This window comes from Lepus europaeus, chromosome 20 (genome assembly GCF_033115175.1).
Source record: "Lepus europaeus isolate LE1 chromosome 20, mLepTim1.pri, whole genome shotgun sequence".
In the NCBI taxonomy this organism is placed as follows: Eukaryota; Metazoa; Chordata; class Mammalia; order Lagomorpha; family Leporidae; genus Lepus; species Lepus europaeus.
Window position 1 is genome coordinate 30,410,131 of NC_084846.1, and position 22,094 is coordinate 30,432,224.

Consider the following 22,094-nt stretch of genomic DNA (forward strand, 5'->3'; position numbering starts at 1 on the left):
AAAGGCAAATTTCCCGAGACAAATATGAGAGCCAAGACTGCTGACTGGGCGAGTCCTGGTGACCTCTGAAGCAGCTGTGAGTTACCGGATAAGGAGAGCAAACCAAGCTGCCAGGGTAAGGAACGACAGGTGAAGGGATGAGGGAGACAGGGACCAAAGAGAGCTCACCCAAGATTTTATGCTAAAGAGAGACAGAGTTAAGACCATAGTCCCTAGAATTGGGAGCAGGAACATGGAAGGAGACCCACGAGGAGTAAGGAGATCTGGGATTGGGTTCCAGAAAGAACTTGAAAACATGGAAAACTCAGACTCTACAGCCGAGTTCCCTTGCTCTTGTTCTACAACGTGTTCTGCTCCATCTCAACTTCTGTTACCAAGGAACGAAGGGGCTAATGGATAAGCAGCTAGAGGTAGTTGTTAGTTCTTTGTCAGAATCCTAACAAAGTTGTAATAAGGAGAAACACATTTATAAAAATGATTTGCAACAAAATCCAGGTAAAATTTCACTTAAGGTTCATTAAGCTGGATGAAAAAGCTCCCCACTTTGTAGAAAGCTTTGTACTACTTGACTGCGGCACTTGCTGAGGCCAGATCTGAAGAGTGCGTGTATTCATCACTGACGTCTTGTTGAACTTGTCCATTCTTATTAATCATTGCTTTAAAGTCAGCAGCGGAGTTCTCTTAGGAAGTCGATATTCCCAGCTGAGCTCTCTGTGCAACAGTGAAGCTTGGTACTCTCCTGCTGCAGGCTGTCTCTGCAGACACATGTGTTCTTGTAGGAATACATGTGCACGCGTGCGTGTGTGCATGTCTGTGTATGTTTCTGGGTCTTAAAGAAACAAATTTGTGTGAAGCTACTCCAAATGGTATCAGATTCTATCTTCTGAAAGTGTGGAGGGATTAAAAAGAAAAGCAGGATGTGAACTGCTTATACACTACCTGGGAAGCAAAGCGTATGTGCAGAATGAAGACTTTACGCAAAAAGTCTGATAGGAAAGTGGTTCAAAGCTCTGGCTTTATTTTTTTATTTATTTTATTATTTACTGAAAGTATAGTGATGGGAAGAGTGGGGAGAGAGAGAGAGAGAGAGAGAGATTGACTTTTCTACCCATTGTTCAATCCCAAATGGCCACAATGGCCATCTGGGGCTGGGCCAGGCCAGAACTCTATCCAGGCTCCCACATGGGTGGTTGGGGCCCAAGCTCTTGGATCATCATCTGCTGCTCCCCAAGTGTATCAGCAGTGAGCTGGACAGGAAGCAAAGCTGCTGGGTCTCAAAGCGCATCCCAATATGGGATGCTGGCATCACAAGCCGGGCTTAACCTGCTGCACCACAATAGCCCCCAAAGCTAAGACTCTGAACAAACTATTCTGATTCTTTGGTGGTATGTGATACATACAAACACAAAATCCACAGTGTGAACAGTTGGCCCTTTAGCTCAAGAGTAAGACTCTTCATCTGAGGTGCACAGGAAAGTCTCTACAGCCCAGCCCCACCCATGTAATTTTTCTTTTTGCTTTGGAAATGCCAGCATTTTTGTCTAATTGGAACAGCTGATGTTTGCTTACCTTTTGGTTTAGAATTTTTATTATGTATTCTGTTGGTTCCCTAAGCATTGTAAACATAAATATGTGCATCTGGAAATTCAGAATTCAGTGGCTAAATAATCCATGTCATCAATAATTTCTAGTGATTCTATTTGGTTCCTTAAAAAATATTCCTGCTAAATGTCCTCTGTCTTGTTAAACCTTCCTGTTCCTCCTGTCTCTTTCATCCTTTAAATGCACTTATTTTGTAGTCTTTTTTCAGATGTGCATTTGACTCTTTGCGTATTACTTCTCCCATTTGTCTTACTCATCACTGCGATCCTCTGAGTATGGTCTAACACACAATGCCATATTTTTGTAATCTATTTCATGTTGCTATAATAGAATACCTAAGACTTGGTAATTTATTTTTTTAAAAAAAAAAATTAAGAGGTTTATTTTGGATCACAGTTCTGGAGGCCCCAGATCAGGCAGCGGCATCTGGTGGGCATCTGGTGAGGGCCCCCCGGCAGAACAAGCAGCAGAAGAGGCGGGGACAAGGGGGCCGGGCCTTCAGAATCCCTGGCTGTAACAGTGACTGGCTCTTGTGGGAACTACGCTCATCCCTTGGTAAGGGCAGAGCCCCCATGTTCAAACCCCTCGTATAGGTCCCACCACCTCTCAGTGCCCTTACACTGCCAATTCCATCTCAACATGACTTTTGTCAATGACAAACCTCTTCTAAACAATGGTAGTTTTTATCTGTACCATTTTGGTTTTTCAGAACTACATATTTTGTCATTTCCACTATTATTTCCTCTTTTTTAAAAAATAATATTTATTTACTTATTTGAAAGGCAGAAAGAGAAGAGTCCCTGTCTACTGGTTTACTCCCCAAATGCCTGCAGTGAGCAGAGGGCTAAAGCCGGGCACCAGGAACTCAGTCCAGGTCTCCCGATCAGGCGGCAGGAAGCCAAGTACCTGTGTCATCACCTGCTGCCTACCACTCTCCAAATTAGCAGGGAGCTTGGGTCAGGAACCCGAGCTGGGGATTGAGCTCAAGTACTCTGATGCGGGACACAGGCATCCCAGCTGTGTCCAGATGTTTCTCCTGATTTCCCCTTTTAACTCGAGCAACTTAGGAAGTTATTTTTCAGTTTTTCAGCAGCAGTTTAGTTATTTTTAACTATCCTGTTAACATTGTCTCCTAATTAAATTTCATGATGGTTAAAGAACATAATCTGAATGATACAGACTGAAACTTATTAAGATTTCAATTATGAAATTATGTGATTTTCATGATTATTCTATGTGTAATGAAAGATTATGTATTCTCTAGTATTTACCTATTGGCTGATATCTTTTTAGATATATCAGGTGAAGTTTAGTGATTCTTTCATATATTTACAATTTTTTGCCTTCTTTGTCTACCAAATTCTATAAATTTTTTTAAAGATGTATTTATTTATTTGAAAGTCAGAGTTACAGAGAGAGAGAGAGGGAGAGACACAGAGAGAGATCTTCTATCTGTTGGTTCACTGCCCCAATGCCTGCAACAGCCAGGTGGGGCCAGGTTGAAGCTTCCTCCAGGTTTCCAATTTGGGTACAGGGGCCCCAAGGACATGGGCCATCTTCTGCTGCTTTCCCAGACACATTAGCAGGGAACTGGATAGGAAGTGGAGTAGCGGGGACTTGAACCGGCACCTATATAAGATGCCAGCATCACAGGCAGTGTCTTAACCCAGTAGGCCACAATACCAGCCCCTGACTTACAAGATTCTTAAAAGGAATGTGTTAAATAAAAGGGGTGTGATTGAGGACTTGTCAAATTTGCCTTACAAGTTTTTGTGTCATAGGTTCCCAGATTATGTAATAGATACATTTAAGCTTTATCTTCTATTATTATTATTATTACAAATTGTCATTCTGTAGTTCTGTCATTGCTTTATGCTTTAAATTCTGTGTTGTCTGATGTTAACATTGCTTTAGTAGCTTTCTTTGAATAGGACTGCCTAAAATATTTATTTCCATTTCCTTACTTTACTTTGAAACTTTGCATGTGGTGTTGTTTCAGGTGAACCTTGGTCAAAGACAGATATTGCTAGAACGTAACTACATGTTTGCATATGTATGCAGGTGTTGCAGCTCAGCAGGTTAAGCTGCCTCTTGAGACTTCTGTATCGCATATCAGAGTGCCTGGGATTGAAGCCCACCTCCACTTCCAGTCCAGCTTCCTGCTAATGCACACCCTGGGAGGCAGCAGATGATGGCTCAAGTACTTGGGTCTCTGCCAGCCATGTGGTAGACCAGATGGAGCTTCTGGCTCCTGGCTTCATCCTACCCAGAACTCACCTGATGTGAGTTCTCATCTGGGGGAGTGACCCAGTGATGGAAAATCTCTCTCTGTCACTCTCCCTTTCAAATAAATAAAACTAAACTTTTTAAAAAAATTAAAACATATATCCAATGTGATCACTTTTTACAGATAAATTTAAACAAGTTATACTTAATTATAATTACACCTTTGTATTAGGATTTGTTTTTGCCATATTTTCTCTATTTTTTTCCCATTTCTTAACTTGAGGTTTATGTTTTTATTCCTTTTTTCCTCATTCCTTGTCTCATGAGGCTTAAGGTTTTTTTTAATGTGGTCACCTTTTATTTCTGCTTTGTTGCTCTGGGGGAACTTAACATTGCATTTCTAATTATTTAGTACTTACTCTGACATTTTAATATGCACTTCCCAATTATTCATTTCATAACAAAGAATAGTTAACTCATTATTCCTTTCCTTCCTCTCCTAGACGGGTCAACACTTTGCACTACCCCACATCTCTATCTTGCCCCAGCTAACTTTTTAATTGGCTAAAGTTAGTTTTTACCTTTTGTAAATTTATAAAAAGAACACGTTATATAAAAATGATCAATTAAATTACTGACACATTTTACCTCTGTCTGTGTTCACTTCTCTCTTTTTCTGGCTGAAGCACACAGTAAGAGGCAGAGCTGAGACCCAGCTAGGTGTGTTTCTCTCCAGAGTTCCTGTTCTCAACCACAGAGTCTACTGTCACAGACACAGGGAGAGGCACCCTGCTCATGGGCCAGAGGGGTGGGCACATGGAGAGGAAGAAGAGAAGAGAGCATGGCTCGAGAGAGGGTGTCGAGACAGAAGGGCACGTGGCTAGTTCTTACACCACCCGCTGGAAGACAGGATTCCAATATCAGAGAAGCAAAAGGAGCAAACTCATGAGACGTGTATATATTACATATACATGACACGAACATGAAAAATTAAACAGGCATTAGTAAGTCAAGGCTTGTGCCATAAAGGGCAGGGCAGCTGCTGCCCTGGGGCCTGTGTAAGCTTGGCCAGGGTAGGCACAGTGCTTGGGATGTAACGGGTAGTCAAGAAGATTTGTAGAATGAAGGGCATGACAGCCAGGGGCAAAGAAAGGATAGGGATGAGAGGGGAAGGGAATAAGGAAAACAAAAGAATGAGGAAAGGAGGGAGGCAATGAGGAAGTAGGAAGAAAATGAAAGGAAGAAAGGAGAAGAAAAAGCAAGACAATGCCCACATACCTGTATGCTTTATAGTGGGCAAAAACAACAAGAAGATGCTCCTGAAACTGCTAACAGTGTTTCCTTAGGATAGGATGTAAGCTGGGCTGGTTATTTTCTGCACATCAGCAATATTTAAGTTAAGACAGCAACAACAAAAGGAAAATGAACAGAGAGTAACAAGCACCCAGTGTGAGTTGTGGAGTACACTCGGGTGAGCTCTGCACTGATCCCCTGTGGCTCACAGAGACTGTCGCAAGCCCATTTGTCTCTTCAAACTCCAGGCCCAAAAGAACACGAAGTGCCCTAAGAGGATTTCCACTCCTCCTCAGGCCACCTGCCAAATTCCCACTGGCTCTGGCATTGTTCACCTACATTCTTCCAGGATGCCTGACTCCTGGCGGAGAAGGTCCAATCCCTCACCCACACGTCCCACCCGTCAGCCTCAAAAGAACAACTCTATTGGAATGTGATAAACCAGGTATGCACACACCTACCATATCAACAACCAGAGCAAAACAAGATCAAAAGCCGAGAAACACTTCCCTCCTTTTGTGTCTTCATGGTCACCCGTGAGAGTGTCTTGCTCATTTGTCTAAAAGACACAGAACCTGAAAGCACTCCCTTGAAGGAAACAGTGACGGGCAGGTCCCACTGATCTCTTCTGGCCTAGAAACATCACATGAACAAAATCCTTGCTTTGTGGTTTCAAGAAAACCTATGATGTGTCCACAAAAACACTCTTAAATGGAGCTTCGGTAACAGATCTTTAAAACTTAAGAGACAGAGATAAAAAGGTGGTGAACTGAAAGTGGTCTATTGTATCACATGGCCAGGCTTTCTCTTCTCTGCACTGTTGATACTTTGAGCTAGATAATGCTTCATTCTGGGGCACGTCCTGTGCACTGTGGGATGTTTCACAGCACCCCTGACCCCTATACTAGCTGTCTGCAGCACATATATACACACACAAACACACACACATACAAACACAGACACACGCACACACTGCTGTGACAACCAGAGGTGCTTCCAGTCACTGCCCAATATACCCTGGGAGCCAGAATTGCCCCAGGTTAAAAACCACAGATATAGCTCCAACTTATAAAAATGAGTCACTTTATCTCTTGTCCTGTGTTCTTATGTGTTTTGCATGCACCCAGCTATTTGGAGGTTTTAATCTGTGTTAACCCACCTCTTGTAATGAAAAGAATTTGCTTATAATGCCAAAGGCTAAGCAAAGAGAGGCTGTGTGACAGGCAGAAGTGTATTCCAAAGCTTCTCATCACATTATAAAACAGGCAACAAAAACAACACTAAGAACACATTTATATTCAGCAAAGATAAAAATATAAATAAACCTTAGATATGTGCAATGACCCTAAATTATGAATGTTTCCCTTTTTAAAGGTTTATTTATTTTTATTTATTTGAAAGGCAGGGAGAGAGATTGAGAGAGAGAGATTGAGAGAGAGAGATCTTCTATCTATTGGCTCATTCCCCAAATACTCCTGACAGGTCTGGGCCAGAACAAAGCCAGGAGCCAGGAACTCAACCTGGGGTTCCCACGTGAGTGGAAGGAACTCAAGAATTTGAGACACATCTGCTGTCTTCCAGGGTGGACGTCAGCAGGAAGCTGGGTGGGAAGCAGAGGCAAGACTCATCCCAGGCATAACAATCTGGGACATTTAAGCAGTGCCTTAACTTTCTGCACCACAGGGCAGAAAGGGTTTTTTCCTTTCTTTGTTTTATATATATATATATTTAGACTACCCTCTGAACAGAGTTTGCAGCTGAAACATCCAAACCTTTGAATCTAGTTATCCATGTGGGAAAAATGCTTCTCACACCATATCCTAGGATACAACATCACTGCACTAAGTAACTTTATAATTCACTACCATAGATGAAGGAAGAAAAAGAATGCTAGCAGGCTGCCTAGACTCACAATTCTGAAATGCTCACTCTACGTGCTATGTGAAAGACAACCAACATACTTCCATGACATTCCGAAGGACGGAAACTTCGGTGAAGCTAGAACCCCCATCACTTACAACAGCATTAGTAAATGTCCACAACAACTGGGGACCATGAGAGAAAAAAATAAAGCTAGAATGTATCTTTGGGGGTCTGTAACCACTTACTGATACCACCAGTTATGGCCACTTGTTGGACATTATTTCCAATTTAAGGACCCAATTGCTGCCTTTTCTATGTACATAGATAATAATTTAATTTAAAAATATCATTATGCTTTACTTTATATTCCATTTTAGATACATATAGTTGAACTGAATAAATTTTAAAACGCAGTTGTGGGGCCGGCGCTGTGGTACAGTGGGTACGGCCACCGCCTACAGTGCTGGCATCCCATGTAGGTGCTTGTTTGAGTCCTGGCTGCTCCACTTCTGATCCAGCTCTCTGCTATGGCCTGGGAAGGCAGTAGAAGATGGCCTAAGTCATCGGGCCCTGGGCCCCTGCACCCGGGTGGCAGACCCAGAAGAAGCTCCTGGCTCTTGGCTTTGGATCAGCACAGCTCTGGCCCTTGCAGCCAGTTGGGAGTGAACCAGCAGATGAAAGACCTCTCTCTCTGTCTCTCTGCCTCTCCTTCTCTCTCTGTATAGCTCTGACTTTCCAATAAATAAGTAAATCTTAAAACAGAAAATGAAAAACCACGAGATATTTGGTAACATAATTTTTTAAAATTTTTATTTGACAGGTAGAGTTATAGAAAGTGAGAGAGAGACAGAGAGAAAGGTCTTCCTTCTGTTGGTTCACTCCCCTAATGGCCGCTATAGCCGGCGCTGCACCGATCCGAAGCCAGGAGCCGGGTGTCTCCTCCCGGTCTCCTATGCGGTTGCAGGAACCCAAGCACTTGGGCCATCCTCCACCGCCCTCCCAGGCCACAGCAGAGAGCTGGACTGGAAAAGGAGCAACCGGGGGGACTAGAACCCGGGATGCTGGCACCACAGGTAGAGGATTAGCCAAGTGAGCCACGGTGCCGGCCTGGTAACATAATTTTTAAACAGTGTTTTCTTCTTGGTACTTAAATACTGCAAGTCCATTTTACATTTTTTAAAAAATATATTTATTAGAGAAGACCTTTACTTTCTCTGAAAAGAACTTTTTGATGGAAAGGAGCACATTAAATGCTTAGATTTTTGCTCAAATACATTTATGTGCCTCATCTTTCAATTAAGAGGATTAGTTTTCACTGATATGTAATTGGCAGAAAATTGTGTTGAAACGTGGTATTATTTAATTCTGAGAGCTGAACGGGTCAGATTTCAGGGATGGTTCACTCATTACAGAACTGGAAAAACACCAACAGTTTGTAAACGCACTCATGGCTTTTCCACTGACCTCACCACCCTCACCTCAAAATCACAGTCAAGTTCCATGGGTGTGCAAGAATTAAGTTCACTTTTTGTCCTGAAAGACAGATAATTTTTTAAACTTAAAAGGTTATCTCCCTGGTTTCAGAGATTTAACCCGACAAAAGCTCTAACTCTGGGGCCCTCGAGTGCCCCCTGCAGCTGCTGGCTCCAGCGTAGGGAACGTGCAGAGCTGTGCAGATGCTGAAGCGGCTGTGGGTCACACAGGCAAGAAAGAAGCAGCAGACATTCCACAGCTGCCTGCAACAGCTCCCCTCCCCAGGGCCCCCTGCGGCTCTATCTGTGCAGTCACTGTACAGCCACTGGGGATTCCAGGCCAGGCCAAAGAAAACCCAGGGCAGCTTACATGCCTCCCAGTGCTACAGCAAGAAGTGAAGCTACTTAAAGAGTAACCATTATTTCCAACAATTAGGTGGCCCCAAGCCAAAAAAAAAAAAAAAAAAAAAAAAAGATGAAGAACATCTGGAGCATGAGAAAATAAAAGATGTTTCATATTTTTAAACTTTCAGCTACTTATAGGAGATTGTTCTTGGGTCTTTGTTAAGGAAATAACTGACTCTTTGACCTTTACTCCTGTTTTTTTTTTTTGTTTGTTTGTTTTTTTTTTACTTTGGGGTTGGTGGAGAATATCCAAGTTGAAGAAACAGAACTTAACAGTTAATTCAACCATCGTAACATAATACACCCATTGGGTTTTAAAAGGATAATGTATATGATGGTCATGTTATTAAAGTTCTCACAAGTTCTTTCAAACATTACAAAGACGGAATTAATTGTACTAATGATAAGATAAAGCTAAGAACAAGCAGCAGAGACTACTATTCCCTACTGGGGAATAACTGATGCTCTGGCAGATGCCACTTCCTTAGGATAAACCAGAAAGGAAGGGGCTAGAAACACAGAGCTCCACTAAAGAACTGTACTGGGGCCTTCGATGGCGCGTTCCGTATTGGAGCACTAGTCGGAGTCCTGGCTGCTCCACTTCCGATCATCTTCCTGCTATTGTGCTTGGGAAGACAACAGAATATGGCCCAAGTACTAGGGACCCTGCCACCTATGTTGGAGAGCTGGATAGAGCTCTGGGCTGCTGGCTTTGGCCTGCATCAGCCCTGGCCAGTGCAGCCATTTAGGGAATGAATCAGCAAATGGAAGATCTTTCTCTCTCTCTCTCTCTCTCTCTCTGTAACTCTTCAAATAAAAAATAAATAAATCTTTAAAAAAAGAAAGAAATGTACAGATGACGATTCTCCCCAAAAATTACAGTTTTACCCTAATCATCTTCTAGGATAGTAAAGACAGGTGTAGACAGTCATTTTTATGTCTTGAATTTATAATATTGTTACAATTATTAATTATTACATGGTCAGAAAACCATTATTGTATCATCATATTGCACCGCTTGCAAGAATTCACTAGATATGATCTGCAGAACAGTAACAAAGATGATGTTAAAATTCACTGTGGATTTGTATGATTCAATGACCTCACTTAGACTTCTCAATGGTTTTATCCCCATTTTATGGATGAACAGATTAATGAGACAGTCAGAACATAAATTTTTGACTTTAAAGTCCATGCTTTGGTTATTATGCTTTATGGACTAAGCTAAATATGACGTTTATGCATTAATTTGGAAGATTTTAAGTATTTTTAAAATCAATTTTAGAGGTTTACATTATGTTATTAAATTGCTCAATTTAGGGAAACATAGCCTTTCCATATGGGATGTTAGTTAAATCTCACATTGCTTATAATTCCTTTTTTAATAGCTAGGAAAAGGCTTATTACAACCTACACATTAGTAATCCAATTTCCTGAATGTTTTCATATTCTAAGAATCCTGAATTTCAGAATCCTATCTTTCTATTTTGATTCTCAAAACTTCAAAGCAAGAAAGCTAATGGATAACAAACACTGAAGCATGTAAATACTGAAACAGGCCTGACAATTTAGAAAAAGAAAAACTTCGATTTCATGTCCACGCTAAAGTATCAGTAAGAAAACTTCAAGCCTCAAAAGGCCTTTGTTTACAGTTCAACAACATTCCTGCTAGACAATGCAACACTCTGCAGCAAGCAGGGACAGGGGCGCAGAAGGCAGAAGCTGATGACATATGGGTGTGCACAGAACTTCTGGTTAATGGAAGTTCCGAGATGTAGATATAAAAAATGATGTGTGAGTTGGTGGAAAAAACTGTAAGGCAAGTCAATTTTTTAATTAAAAAATTATGTAGCATAAACAATGCTAATGAGCCAAAAGCCCCAAGAGATCAGGATTGTATCTGCTTCGTTTTAATGTTCCACTCACTTTTCATAAGTGCACGTCCACTCACTTGAAATACCTCAAGCAGAACCCTGTCTATAAACCAGAGTTTTGAAGATTGTCTTTGTTCTTGTTCTTAGTAGCTCACCATTTCCCACTCGAGTTGTCAACCTGATGACAAATCACACACACACACATGCACACACTCACATGTGTGTGCACACAAAAAGAGCCCAGAAATCTTGAAACGAATCTCCAGAAAATAAGTACCTGGGAGTTCCTCGTAAATTTCATCGTCTATGGGCCGGCCGCAGGTTGGTGGGCCACTGGCTGGCAGAGGGTGGTCAACGTCATCATAGACTTCTCTTTCGTCACCATCCTCAGGGATCACATCGGATTCCATGTCTGCAAAACATGGTTCATAGAGCAGGTTCGCAAAGACTGAGAAAGAGTTGTAAGAGTATAGTTCCTAATAAACACAGGTGTACGAAAAACAATGTTCTTAGGCACTATGTCCTTAATTAAAAAATTTTTAAATGTTGATTGTAAATAGAGGTGCTAGCTGGTACTTATAGAAAAGATGCTTTTATAAATCTGAAGTCAAAGGCATTTTTTTTTTTTCTCTTAATACCAGTCATGGCCCCTTGGTCATTCTCAGAGAAGTCTTCAGCTTTGCATGTGAAAACCCGTTATCACTTGTCATTCAGTGAACACTGTGCTCACTTGTTCCATTGACTGCTCTTACCTTGCAATACAAATTTCAGCTGCTGTACCCATTCCTCGGCGTCTTTGGGAGAAGCTGCTGTAAACTAACAAAAAGCAAATAAGAACAAAGATATGAAAGGTATGGTCACGTTCTTATCATTTCTTTAAGACCATTAGTAATTCTTTTCATGTCTAGTGGTACTTTTCTTGCAAGGATGCTTCTTATAATGTACAGTTAATTTTGACAAATTTACGTAATTGAAGCAGAGGATGATGGATTTGAAACTCCGATCAGCAGCTGGCAGCTGTGCAGGAAAAAAAGCTGCTTCTCTTCATCAATGTCAAAGACAGAACTGATGAGCAAAATTTGCCCTTGACAATTAGAAGACACCCATGAATTTCTTTCGACTGCTGGGTACAGTTTTCTTAAAAATGTTCTTGTCAGATTCCAACACACTACCTGACAACTTAATTAACTGGCTTTCAACTGCAATCTCAGATATTTAAAACTTATTAAACATACATTCCATAGTGATGCCGAGCTGATAGCTCTGGATGTGCAGGGCTGACGTGAGACTTCACCCACACCCCAAGCAATACAATATGCATGAACACTCTGATATTTTTCTTTTGACAATTTTACTGTTTCTGCTATGTAATTCTTTTAGGAAATTACATAGTTCTATTAAAATAGATATAAAATGCAACATGTGAAGTAACTGATAAATGACACATTTGCTTGATCTTTTTCAAGAAGATATCACTTGAACTAATCTGAAATTTTAAAAAAAAATGTATTTCTCCATCTATGAGCATTCAATGTACAAAAAAAAAAGCACTTAATATTAACATGTCAGGAAGAGCAGTTTTAACAAAATGTTAATATCTCTATAAATGAAATGAGAACATTTTATCAACTTAATTTCAAGGCAACATAAAAACTCCAACCTGATAGATGCGTTTATCAGGAGCAGAGATTTCAAAACAGCAATCTTTCTTTCCATCCTTCCTAAGGGTGTTATTCATTCTGACACTGTAGCCATCTATTGCAAATTCACCTTTCTGTTGTTTGTCTGTTCAAGAGAAAGGCCAAGTTGGAATTTCATTTACTGCTGTGAATATAAATCCTCAATTATCTTTAATTGAGAGTTTCATAATTAATTCTTGGAAAGAGTATTGGTTACATTACTTTAGTATAAAGCTTGAAGAACATTTCAAGATATCATTTTTAATTTTAAAATATGGCAGTATTGGGGATGTTTGGTTCTAAAACAGACATCGTAAGGAACCAGAGGAAGAGATTCAAGTTAGTCTTGCTCAGAAGGACAAATGGAAACACAACACTTTCAAAGTAGGACAAACCTAACAATTAGAACTTAGAACCTGCTGGACAACCCGGCTACAATTCAATGGTTCTTTCACACTAAGTATGCTAGAGGGAGAATCCATCTAACTGAAAATCTTCTGGGCTTTATTTACCTCTCACCAAATCCTTCCCACAGCACCACCAACAAACAAATAAACAAAAAGCCCTGGAGCTGCGGTGATGGCTCAAGTACTCGGGTTCCTGCCACCCGCATGGGAAAACCGGTTGATGTTCCTTGCTCCTGGCTTCAGCCTGGCCAAGCTCTGGCTGTGGCCTGGCCCAGCCTTTCCTGGCTGTTGCAGGCATTTGGGGAGTGAACCAGCAGAAGGAAGACCCCTGATGGTCTGTCTCTCTGTCTCTGCCTTTCAAATAAATTATTTTTTAAAATTTTAACTCTAAATTTTAAAAATGAAACAAAACAAACTACTAATTACAAAAAAAGATATGAAGGAGAAACAAATTACTTTGATGGAGAAGAGCCATAAAACAAGGTTAGAAACTTAAGTTACAAAACACAGAAAAAGGTTTCCTAACCAGTAAGGGGAGAGCTGAATGAGCAGTGATGCACACATACGGGGAGGAGTCCAAAGGAAGGGTAAACTGAGTCATCCTTCCTACTTTACCCAGTCATGTTGACAGTAAAGCTGCACAGCTATAGGTCTGTCTCCTAGATTGACACAATATCTAAACCACGAGTAAGGACAAACTGCCCCTTTTCCTGAGTTCAGGGGAAATAACACACATGCTTCCACATCATGGGGCGAAGGGCTCTCTCAACTCAGTGTACCAGTAAGACAAGCATCTCCTTTTCTTAAACGCATTAATTTGATGCCTAAAGTAACCTACATTTTTGAGATTCTATCTTATTTAAAATATCAAATGAGAAAAGCCTGAGCAAGAAATTCTTTTTATTTATATGTGTATTTTAATTTGAAAGGCAGAGTGACAGAGAAAAATCTTCCACCTGCTGGTTCACCCCCAAATGCCTGTGACCTCCAGGAACTCAATTCAGGTCTCCCACAAGGGTGGCAGAGATCCAACCACTTAAGCTATCATCACCATCTCCCAGGTGCATGCTAACAGGAAGCTTGAAATTGGCAGCAGAGCTGGGACTCAAAAGCTGAAATTGGAGGTGGAGCCAGGCAAACTCAGGTGCTTGGATATAGGATGCAGGAGTTCCGAGAGGTGGCTTAGCCGCTAAACCAAACACCCACCCCAGAAATCAACTCAAATCTGGACGCTCTAATCATATTTAGTCACAATTTACAACTCTTTGGGTAACTGAAAAAGGAAAACAATTCAAAATTTTTGAAGATTATTTTGTGGGAAAAAATGTACAATTAATTCTCTGAGATTTAAAAGTATGGTTTAAAAATTAAAGCAAAATTCTCACAGTGTATATAGTCAAATAAGTTTGGGAAACTCTTGGCTGAATTAAACAAGTTAAACAGCTTTGTTAGTTTAGAACTTCTTGGGACCTTTAACATATTTCTGTCCTGATTGTATTTCTAAGAGAAACACTTAGTATGCAGCATTCCCTAAATTGATTTGTTCATGGAACCCTTCTTTTTTTCACAGAATATTTTATGTATATGATGCTCCCAAGACATATTTTACAAAACAGTTAACTAAAAAAAAAAAAAAAAAAAACTAGGAAACAAGTATTAAAATTGGCTCATTCTTCTAAAATTCTCAAAGACGACTAAATAATTCACTTACTCATTCAACAAATTTAGTAGTAATACCTTATCAGACCTTTCCTACCTTCTTACTGAAATACACACACACACACACACACCATAAAAATCTGACTGCTTGGCCGGCGCTGTGGCTCAATAGGCTAATCCTCCGCCTAGCGGCGCCGGCACACCAGGTTCTAGTCCTGGTCGGGGCACCGGATTGTTGCCCCTCTTCCAGGCCAGCTCTCTGCTATGGCCCAGGAGTGCAGTGGAGGATGGTCCAAGTGCTGGGGCCCTGCACCCCATGGGAGACCAGGAGGAAGCACCTGGCTCCTGCCTTCAGATTGGTGCAGTGCGCCGGCCACGGCGGCCATTGGAGGGTGAACCAACGGCAAAGGAAGACCTTTCTCTCTGTCTCTCTCACTGTCCACTCTGCCTGTTAAAAAAAAAAAAAAATTTGAGTGCTACACAAGTACTAATCAATGCTCCCCTGGTTTGCAGAAGGAATCTATGCCTACAAACACTGGAAGTAACCTAAGGCAAAGTAGCAAAGCCACATTGAACAATTTCCAGACATTTCCTCAAACTCCCAGGAGAAACAGGATTTTCAAGGATCAGACGTGGAGTCAAGACTGCACTCTTGGCCAGAGCCGCAGCTCACTAGGCTAATCCTCCTCCTGTGGTGCCGGCACATGGGGTTCTAGTCCCGGTAGGAGTGCTGGATTCTGCCCCAGTTGCTCCTCTTCCAGTCCAGCTCTCTGCTCTGGCCCTGGAAGGCAGAGGAGGATGGCCCAAGTCGTTGGGCCCTGTACCCGCATGGGAGACCAGGAGAAGCACCTGGCTCCTGGCTTCGGATCAGTGCAGCACGCCAGCCGTAGCAGCCTTTTTGGGGGTGAACCAACGGAAGGAAGACCTTTCTCTCTGTCTCTCTCACTGTCTAACTCTGCCTGTCAAAAAAAAAAAAGACTGCACTCCTGGGTCCATCTGATCTAAAGCCACATTATCAGTCTCTGGTGCGATGAACGAGAGAAGCCACAAATCCAATTCACAGGTGAGCATCCCAGATTATAGAAACCCATCCTCGCTCAAGGACAAGCAAACGGAGAAAAGCAAACACACACAGGTGCCATAAAAATATTACCTAATACAGAAACGTAATGTAGGATGCAGAATGCACAGGCAAAGTAACAGAAAACAAAGTAAACAGTAGACAACAGCTCTGCATCTTTTATAAGGGCAAAAAGACAAACCACATGCACTCAAATTCTGAAAGAGATGAAAGTTAAAACAACGTAATATAGAATAAAAAGAGAAATGGATTACAGGGGTAGAAACTGAAGAGAAACAACTGTGGGAGGGAATAGGAAATGCATCGCAAAACAAATGACGGATGAGAAGTAGCTAAAAAATAGAATTAACGGTGCTACAAATGAGATCAGCTCTACCTCAAAAATTCCCTCAACAGACAGAGAAACAGAGAATAAGGGGCGAGAGTGGCAGAGGGAATAAAAAGAAGACAATACAGAGCCCTAGCAGCTGATGGGTTGTATTTGAGGACAAAGAATTATTTCAACATCTGTGTGTGCTAAAAGTTTGGAACCAGAAGAGAATGGAAGGAAATTCCTAACTGGTTCTCAGTAACTTTGCAAAACCCAAACCATACAATAGTCTTTGGTTTACATTAGCCAATATGGGATAGGAAGTCCAGAGATGAAATCAGCAGACTCAGCTATGATCAGATTGCTTTGCTTCCTTCATAGGAGTGTCTCTTTTGGACAGAAAAAACGTCAGCGTTATGTGGTAGTCCATGGTAACTTCTACACAGATTCCACAGGGCTTTCTGGGAGTCTCAAAGACTCCTGTCCATTTGACATAGATTGCTTAAAAATAGTAAAATGTCAATCAAATACGATTATGTGAGTTCATTATTAAGAACTAATAAAGTATTTTATCTAAGTGAACTTTACAAACAGCAGAGAAGTTATTCCTTTAAAGGCCAAGACTTCAAAAAATGTTAGTCACTGGGGCCTGCACTGTGGTGCAGTAGGTTAAACATCTGCCTGGGAAACCTGTTCAAGTCCTGGCTGCTCTGCTTCCCATCCAGCTCTCTGCTATGGCCTGGGAAAGCAGCAGAAAGTGGCCTAAGTCCTTGGGACCCTGCACCTGCATGGGAGACAGGGAAGAAGCTCCTGGCTCCTGGCTTCAGATTAGCTCAGCTCCGGCCTTTGTGGCCATTTGAAGAGTGAACCAGTGGATGGAGGACCTCTCTCCTTCTCTCTCTCCCTCTCTCTAACTCTGGCTCTCAAATAAATAAATAAATCTTTAAAAAAATGTTAGTCATTGTGCTGGAATTCTACAATACTCATATATACTCTAACTTCTCAATGCCTTTTAAACATAATTTAATATTTCCTTGATGATACATTAGTGTCATTTATTGAATGAATTTTTGTATAATAATACATTGATGTCCTCAGGATTTCTGAGGTGTTTGTCCCTCTGTTAAATTTCCCTCGGCTTCTATTTCACACTCTAACTTTGCTTCTATCACACTGCTTGGGTTTCGTGTCTGCAGAACTGAAGGCTGCCAGGAGAAACTAGATAATGAAATCTATTAAATCTGTAACTTAATTTTACACAATTCTAATCCAGTAAGTTCAAGGTAAAAAGCAGTGGGCACTGATCTCCTACAAAACAAAAATGCAGGAGGCTAATGACAGCCATTTCCTTCTATTTTTTTAACTGGCTTTTAGGGTTTACATCTGTGTTCCATGTTTTTTTTTTTTTAAGCTGTCAAAAGGACAACTCACATTTACTGAGCTCCTTCTGTATGTCAGGAACTTAATATATCATATTTAATAGATACCCAATGCTGATATAAAGCTTAACCAACCTGTTCATGGTCACACAAATGTAGGTAGTAAAAGCCAGGCCCTGGCATAGGTCTGGTTCTGAAGCCTTGTATTGTCAACTGTTTCCTAGGAAAATGGTTCTCAAAGTACATTTCAAGAATCATCTATCGGTAGCAGGCATTGTGGTATGGTGGGTTAAGCCACAACCTGCAAAGCCAGCATCCCACATGCACACCAGTAGGAGACCTAGCCACTCAACTTCTAAACCAGCTCCCTGGTAATGTGCTGGGAAAGCAGTGGAGGATGGTCCAAGTGCCTGGGTCCTTGCACCCATGTGGGAGACCCAGATGAAGCTCTAGGCTCCTGGGTTCGGCCTGGCACAGCCCTGACTTTTGTGGCCATTTGGAGAGCAAGCCAGCAGACAGAAGATTTCTCTCTCATTCTCTGCCTCTCCTTCTCTCTCTGTAACTCTAGCTTTTAAATAAATAAAAAATAAATCTTAAAAAAAAAAAAAGAACCACCTATAGTGGATGCCTGCTAAAAATGCAGGAATGGCTATTACATGGCACTTGTAAGCATCTCTGGCACTGGGTCCAGGAAATCAAACTTCTGCAAGCATTCTAGGTGATTTTGATATGCACTAATATCTGATCAACCACTGTCCTAGAGATTGAATGTTACTTATCAAGTCACCAGACTTCATAAAGAAGATAAACATTATCTCGCATTTCCTCCTGTAACCTGGGTCAAACTTCTCTGATCCCTTTATGGGCTCCTCTACTTGGAAGAGTTATGTTCTAACAAACCTTGCTACTTTCACTGTCCCCAGGAAAGCTCATTCAATCCCAAGGATTACATCCCTGTCAACATCATGATTCATAATTCTCTACTTTCAGTCCAGTTTCAAAACTGTTATCGAAATCTTTTTTAAGTTTTTACATTAAAAAAAAAAATTTAGTCAGGGCTGGTGTGTGGCTTAGCAGGTGAAGCTGCTACCTATGATGCCAGCATCCCATAATGGATACAAATTCAGGTCCTGGCTGCTTCACTTCTGATCTGGCTACTTGTTAACAGCCTGGGAAAGCAGTGGAGGGTAGCCCAACTACTTGAATCCTTGCCACCCAAGTAGGAGACCCAGATAAAGCTCCAGGCTTCAGTTTTGGCCATTGTGGCCATCTGGGAAGTGAACCAGCAGATAGAAGATTTGTCTCTCTCTCTGTAATTATGACTTTCAAATAAATAAATAAATCCTTAAAGATAAATAAAATAAATAATAAAAATTTTATTTGTTTGTTTTCAATTTATTTGGAAGAGAGAGAGAGAGAGAGAGAGAGAGAGAGACTGAGAGATCTTTCATCTGCTGGTTCATTCCCCAAAAGCTCCCAATAGCCAGGGCTGGGTCAAGCCAAAACCACAAACCCATAACTCCCCCTGGGTCCCCCACGTGGATGGCAGGACCCAAGCACTTGAGCCATCACCTGCTGCCTCCCAGGATGCACATTCCCAGAAAGCTACTGTGAAGTAGTTGAGTGAAGTGGTCGAGACTTAAATCAGGCATTGCAATACAGGATGCGAGTATCCTAAGCAGCAACTTAAACCACTACACCAAATGCCTGCCCTGCGTCCAAATCTTTAACTTCTCCCTCTACGTGTTTGATCTCTTGAATATCCAGAAGGCACACTGAGTAGAACATGATCACAATGGAGATCACCTTAGCCTCCACACTGTGATATTTCTTGCTGTGGCACCCATCTCAGTAAATGGCCCTTCTGCTAACTCCAGCCCTGAAACCAGCAAACTGGGCACCATTCCCAATCTCTCCTTTTCCTTCACCAGGGACCCCTACGTTCTCCCTCATGCTCCACTGCAACCTATCAAACCCCACTCAGTTCATTTTTCTTGCAAATATGCTTACTTTTCCCTTCTTCACTGGCCCTCAGAAAATACACTTAAAATACCAATCACTGTCAGATCCTGTTAAATGTAGCATAAATATAGTACCTACATAATTTCAAGTCCTTCAGCATTCTTATGAGTTTTGGACATTTGTCAGCTGGGGCTCCCTGGCATCCAAGCATCTTTTTTACTTAGTTCCCAGATTGTCAAGAATGAAGCCAGGAAGAAGGCTGACTTTCCCTATTCCAGCTCAGTAAGTGGATGCTCCGAACTAGGACCAAACCTAAAGTTAGTAAAAAGCAAGAATCAAGGAGTTCAGATCCCTTCTGGCTGCAATGGCATTCACTGACCGGTGGCATTGCACAGTGTCAACATCACAGGGCCTGGCATGGCAAGACCAAAGCCAGCAGTATCCCAGACAGACTCTCCATGGGTTGGGCTGAAGTTCTAGCCACTTGTCCTCTCTTAGTTCTTGCCCACTTTCTGAGCCTGGTTGTTTAGCCTTTCCATCAATTCTGAGAGCTGATATTCCCCCAATCATCTCCTCTGGGGGCACAGTTAAACAAAGTTGGTTACTGTTATTTGTACCAAGCATGCTAGCTTGGTCCAGATGGCTAGTGAACAGCAGATCCGCAGAGTGCTCAGCAATGTCTGATAATATCTGCTACGTATATTTAAGGAGGCCTTTCCCCCTCAGTAAATGACTCATGTTATTTTCCTAGGTATTAATATTCATTAGTAAGGAATGCCCCCCAATAGTAACCCTTTCATTAAATGCTATCAAACTGATTATCAAGTTGCTCAAGCTCCTCAGAGATATATGAACAACCCCCTCTTTTTTTTTGTTTTAGAATAACAGTGTATTGCAAGCATAAAAACCAAGTGGTTTGTGTATACAGCCACACATTTTCAACTTAGGAACTTGATTGAAATACAAGGTGGTATGAAGTAGCTGTGAACGAAGAATGAATAAATTCTAAGCATTTTTGTGCAATGGGAATTTAAGCCCCCTCCCTTTTTTTTTTTTTTTTTTTGCTATATCTACTGTTTTCCTCTCGAATTGAGTTTCAGATCATAATTATGATATAACACATACCTATTGTTAAGATAATCATTACAAAGAGATTATCTAATGCCCTATATATATTATCGTCTCAGAGCCTTCTACAATAATTAGAGAATAAATGGCTCTTCTGCTATTCAGGCCACACGAGAGCAGCTAAAATGCCTAGGCTAAGCGGCAGCTCCTTTATGAGATGATTACGGCAGGAAACCTCTGCCTTCACTCACTGCATGCTCAGCCACTCACGGCTTCAGAACGCGTTTTGCCTCCAGGCTCACCTCCTCCAGCCCTTTTCCTGACAGCTGTCAACATGATCTTTCCAACACCCTGGCAGAATCTGGCATGCTACCTGCTTGCCTTCACTGCTCAGAGCATCAGCTGAGCCCCAGACAGCAAAGGCCAAACTCCTGACGAGGGCAGGTGAAACGCTCGCAATGTGATCCTGCCTCTTCCCCACTCACCAGCTCATTCACGGGCTTATCTTACTGTTAACAGGACCTCAGGGCCAGTGTATCACACCATTTTGCAATAATGCTACCTGACATGGATGTCAAAGAATATCTATAGGAATGGCTATTGCTATAGCTATATATCTAAACATACATAGACATTTATCTCTATGTATCTATATATATACACATACACACAGATGTAGCAATATCTATATAGCTATATAAAGAGATAGAGCAGTGCACGGTTTCATTTAAAATATATCTGCCAGAGGGGCCAGTGCTGTGGCGTAGCAGGTAAAGCCATCATCTGCAGTGCCAGCATCCCATATAGGTGCTGGTTTGAGTCCCAGCTGCTTCAATTCTGATCCAGCTCTCTGATGTGGGCTGGGAAAGCAGTAGAAGATGGCCCATGTCCTTGGGCCCCTGCATCCTCATGGGAGACCCGGAAGAAGCCCCTGGCTCTTGGCTTCCGATCAACCCAGCTCTGGCCATTGCGGCCATTCGGGGAATAAACCAGTGGTTGGAAGACCTCTCTCTCTCTCTCTCTGCCTCTGTCTCGCTGTGGCTCTGCCTTTCAAATAAATAAATAAATCTTTAAAAGAAATTTATGATAAAAGGTGGAATTAATTATTCCTACTTCTTAAAGGGAAAAACACTATTCTTATTTATATACCAGATGGAAACAAAATCACAATAAAAATTTTAAAACATCAGAATTCATTTACACAGTTGATATATACCATCATGACAGAATTATAAAATGCTAATGCCCTAACCCAGGAGATTGCTTCTATCAAATGACAGGTAGAAAAAAATAAAAGTTTGTGTGGCTGTTTTAAATTGTTGTCACAATATCACTGGACTTCTAATTATACAAATATACTGTCACTTCAATGAAATTCAAGAAAACATGAAAAAGAACCACAATGCTCTTTTTGACATCAAAATACCTTCCATACACAAAAAATTTCAAACTGAACAGCTATGTTCTCTCTTTTCCTATGAATGCTAAGGTTGTGGGGGAAGTCAGAGAGAAGGGAGGTCAGTTTCAATGAAAAATGTTATTTCCCTGCCGAGTCCTGAAAGTTTTATAATATTAAATTATCTGTATTAAGCCCAAATTTTCTACTAGCTTTTATCATATATTTAAAAGACATTACAGTGAAGAAATTATAACCACATGATGTAATAAATAACTCTGATATACATTTAGAATGACTTGGTAGGACCAAGGCTACTTATAACTGCCACTGGTGCTGGGATATTCTTTAATGGGGTTTGGGAAGAAAGGGCAGAGACAGCCCTGAAAAGGGCTGGTACTAGGAACTAACAATCCCT

At 41.3% G+C, this 22,094-nt stretch overlaps 1 protein-coding gene across 1 annotated transcript in view; it reads right to left on the bottom strand.

Annotated features, from left to right (window-relative positions):
* SKAP2 (src kinase associated phosphoprotein 2) overlaps positions 1–22,094 on the bottom strand; it is a 176,766-nt gene that overhangs the window by 45,925 nt on the left and 108,747 nt on the right. Inside the window, exons 7-9 of the mRNA XM_062178813.1 lie at positions 12,396–12,520; positions 11,488–11,551; positions 11,013–11,147 (exon numbers count right to left, since the gene is read on the bottom strand). Of these exons, the coding sequence (XP_062034797.1) occupies positions 11,013–11,147; positions 11,488–11,551; positions 12,396–12,520 (324 nt within the window). The remainder of the gene's footprint in view (positions 1–11,012; positions 11,148–11,487; positions 11,552–12,395; positions 12,521–22,094) is intronic.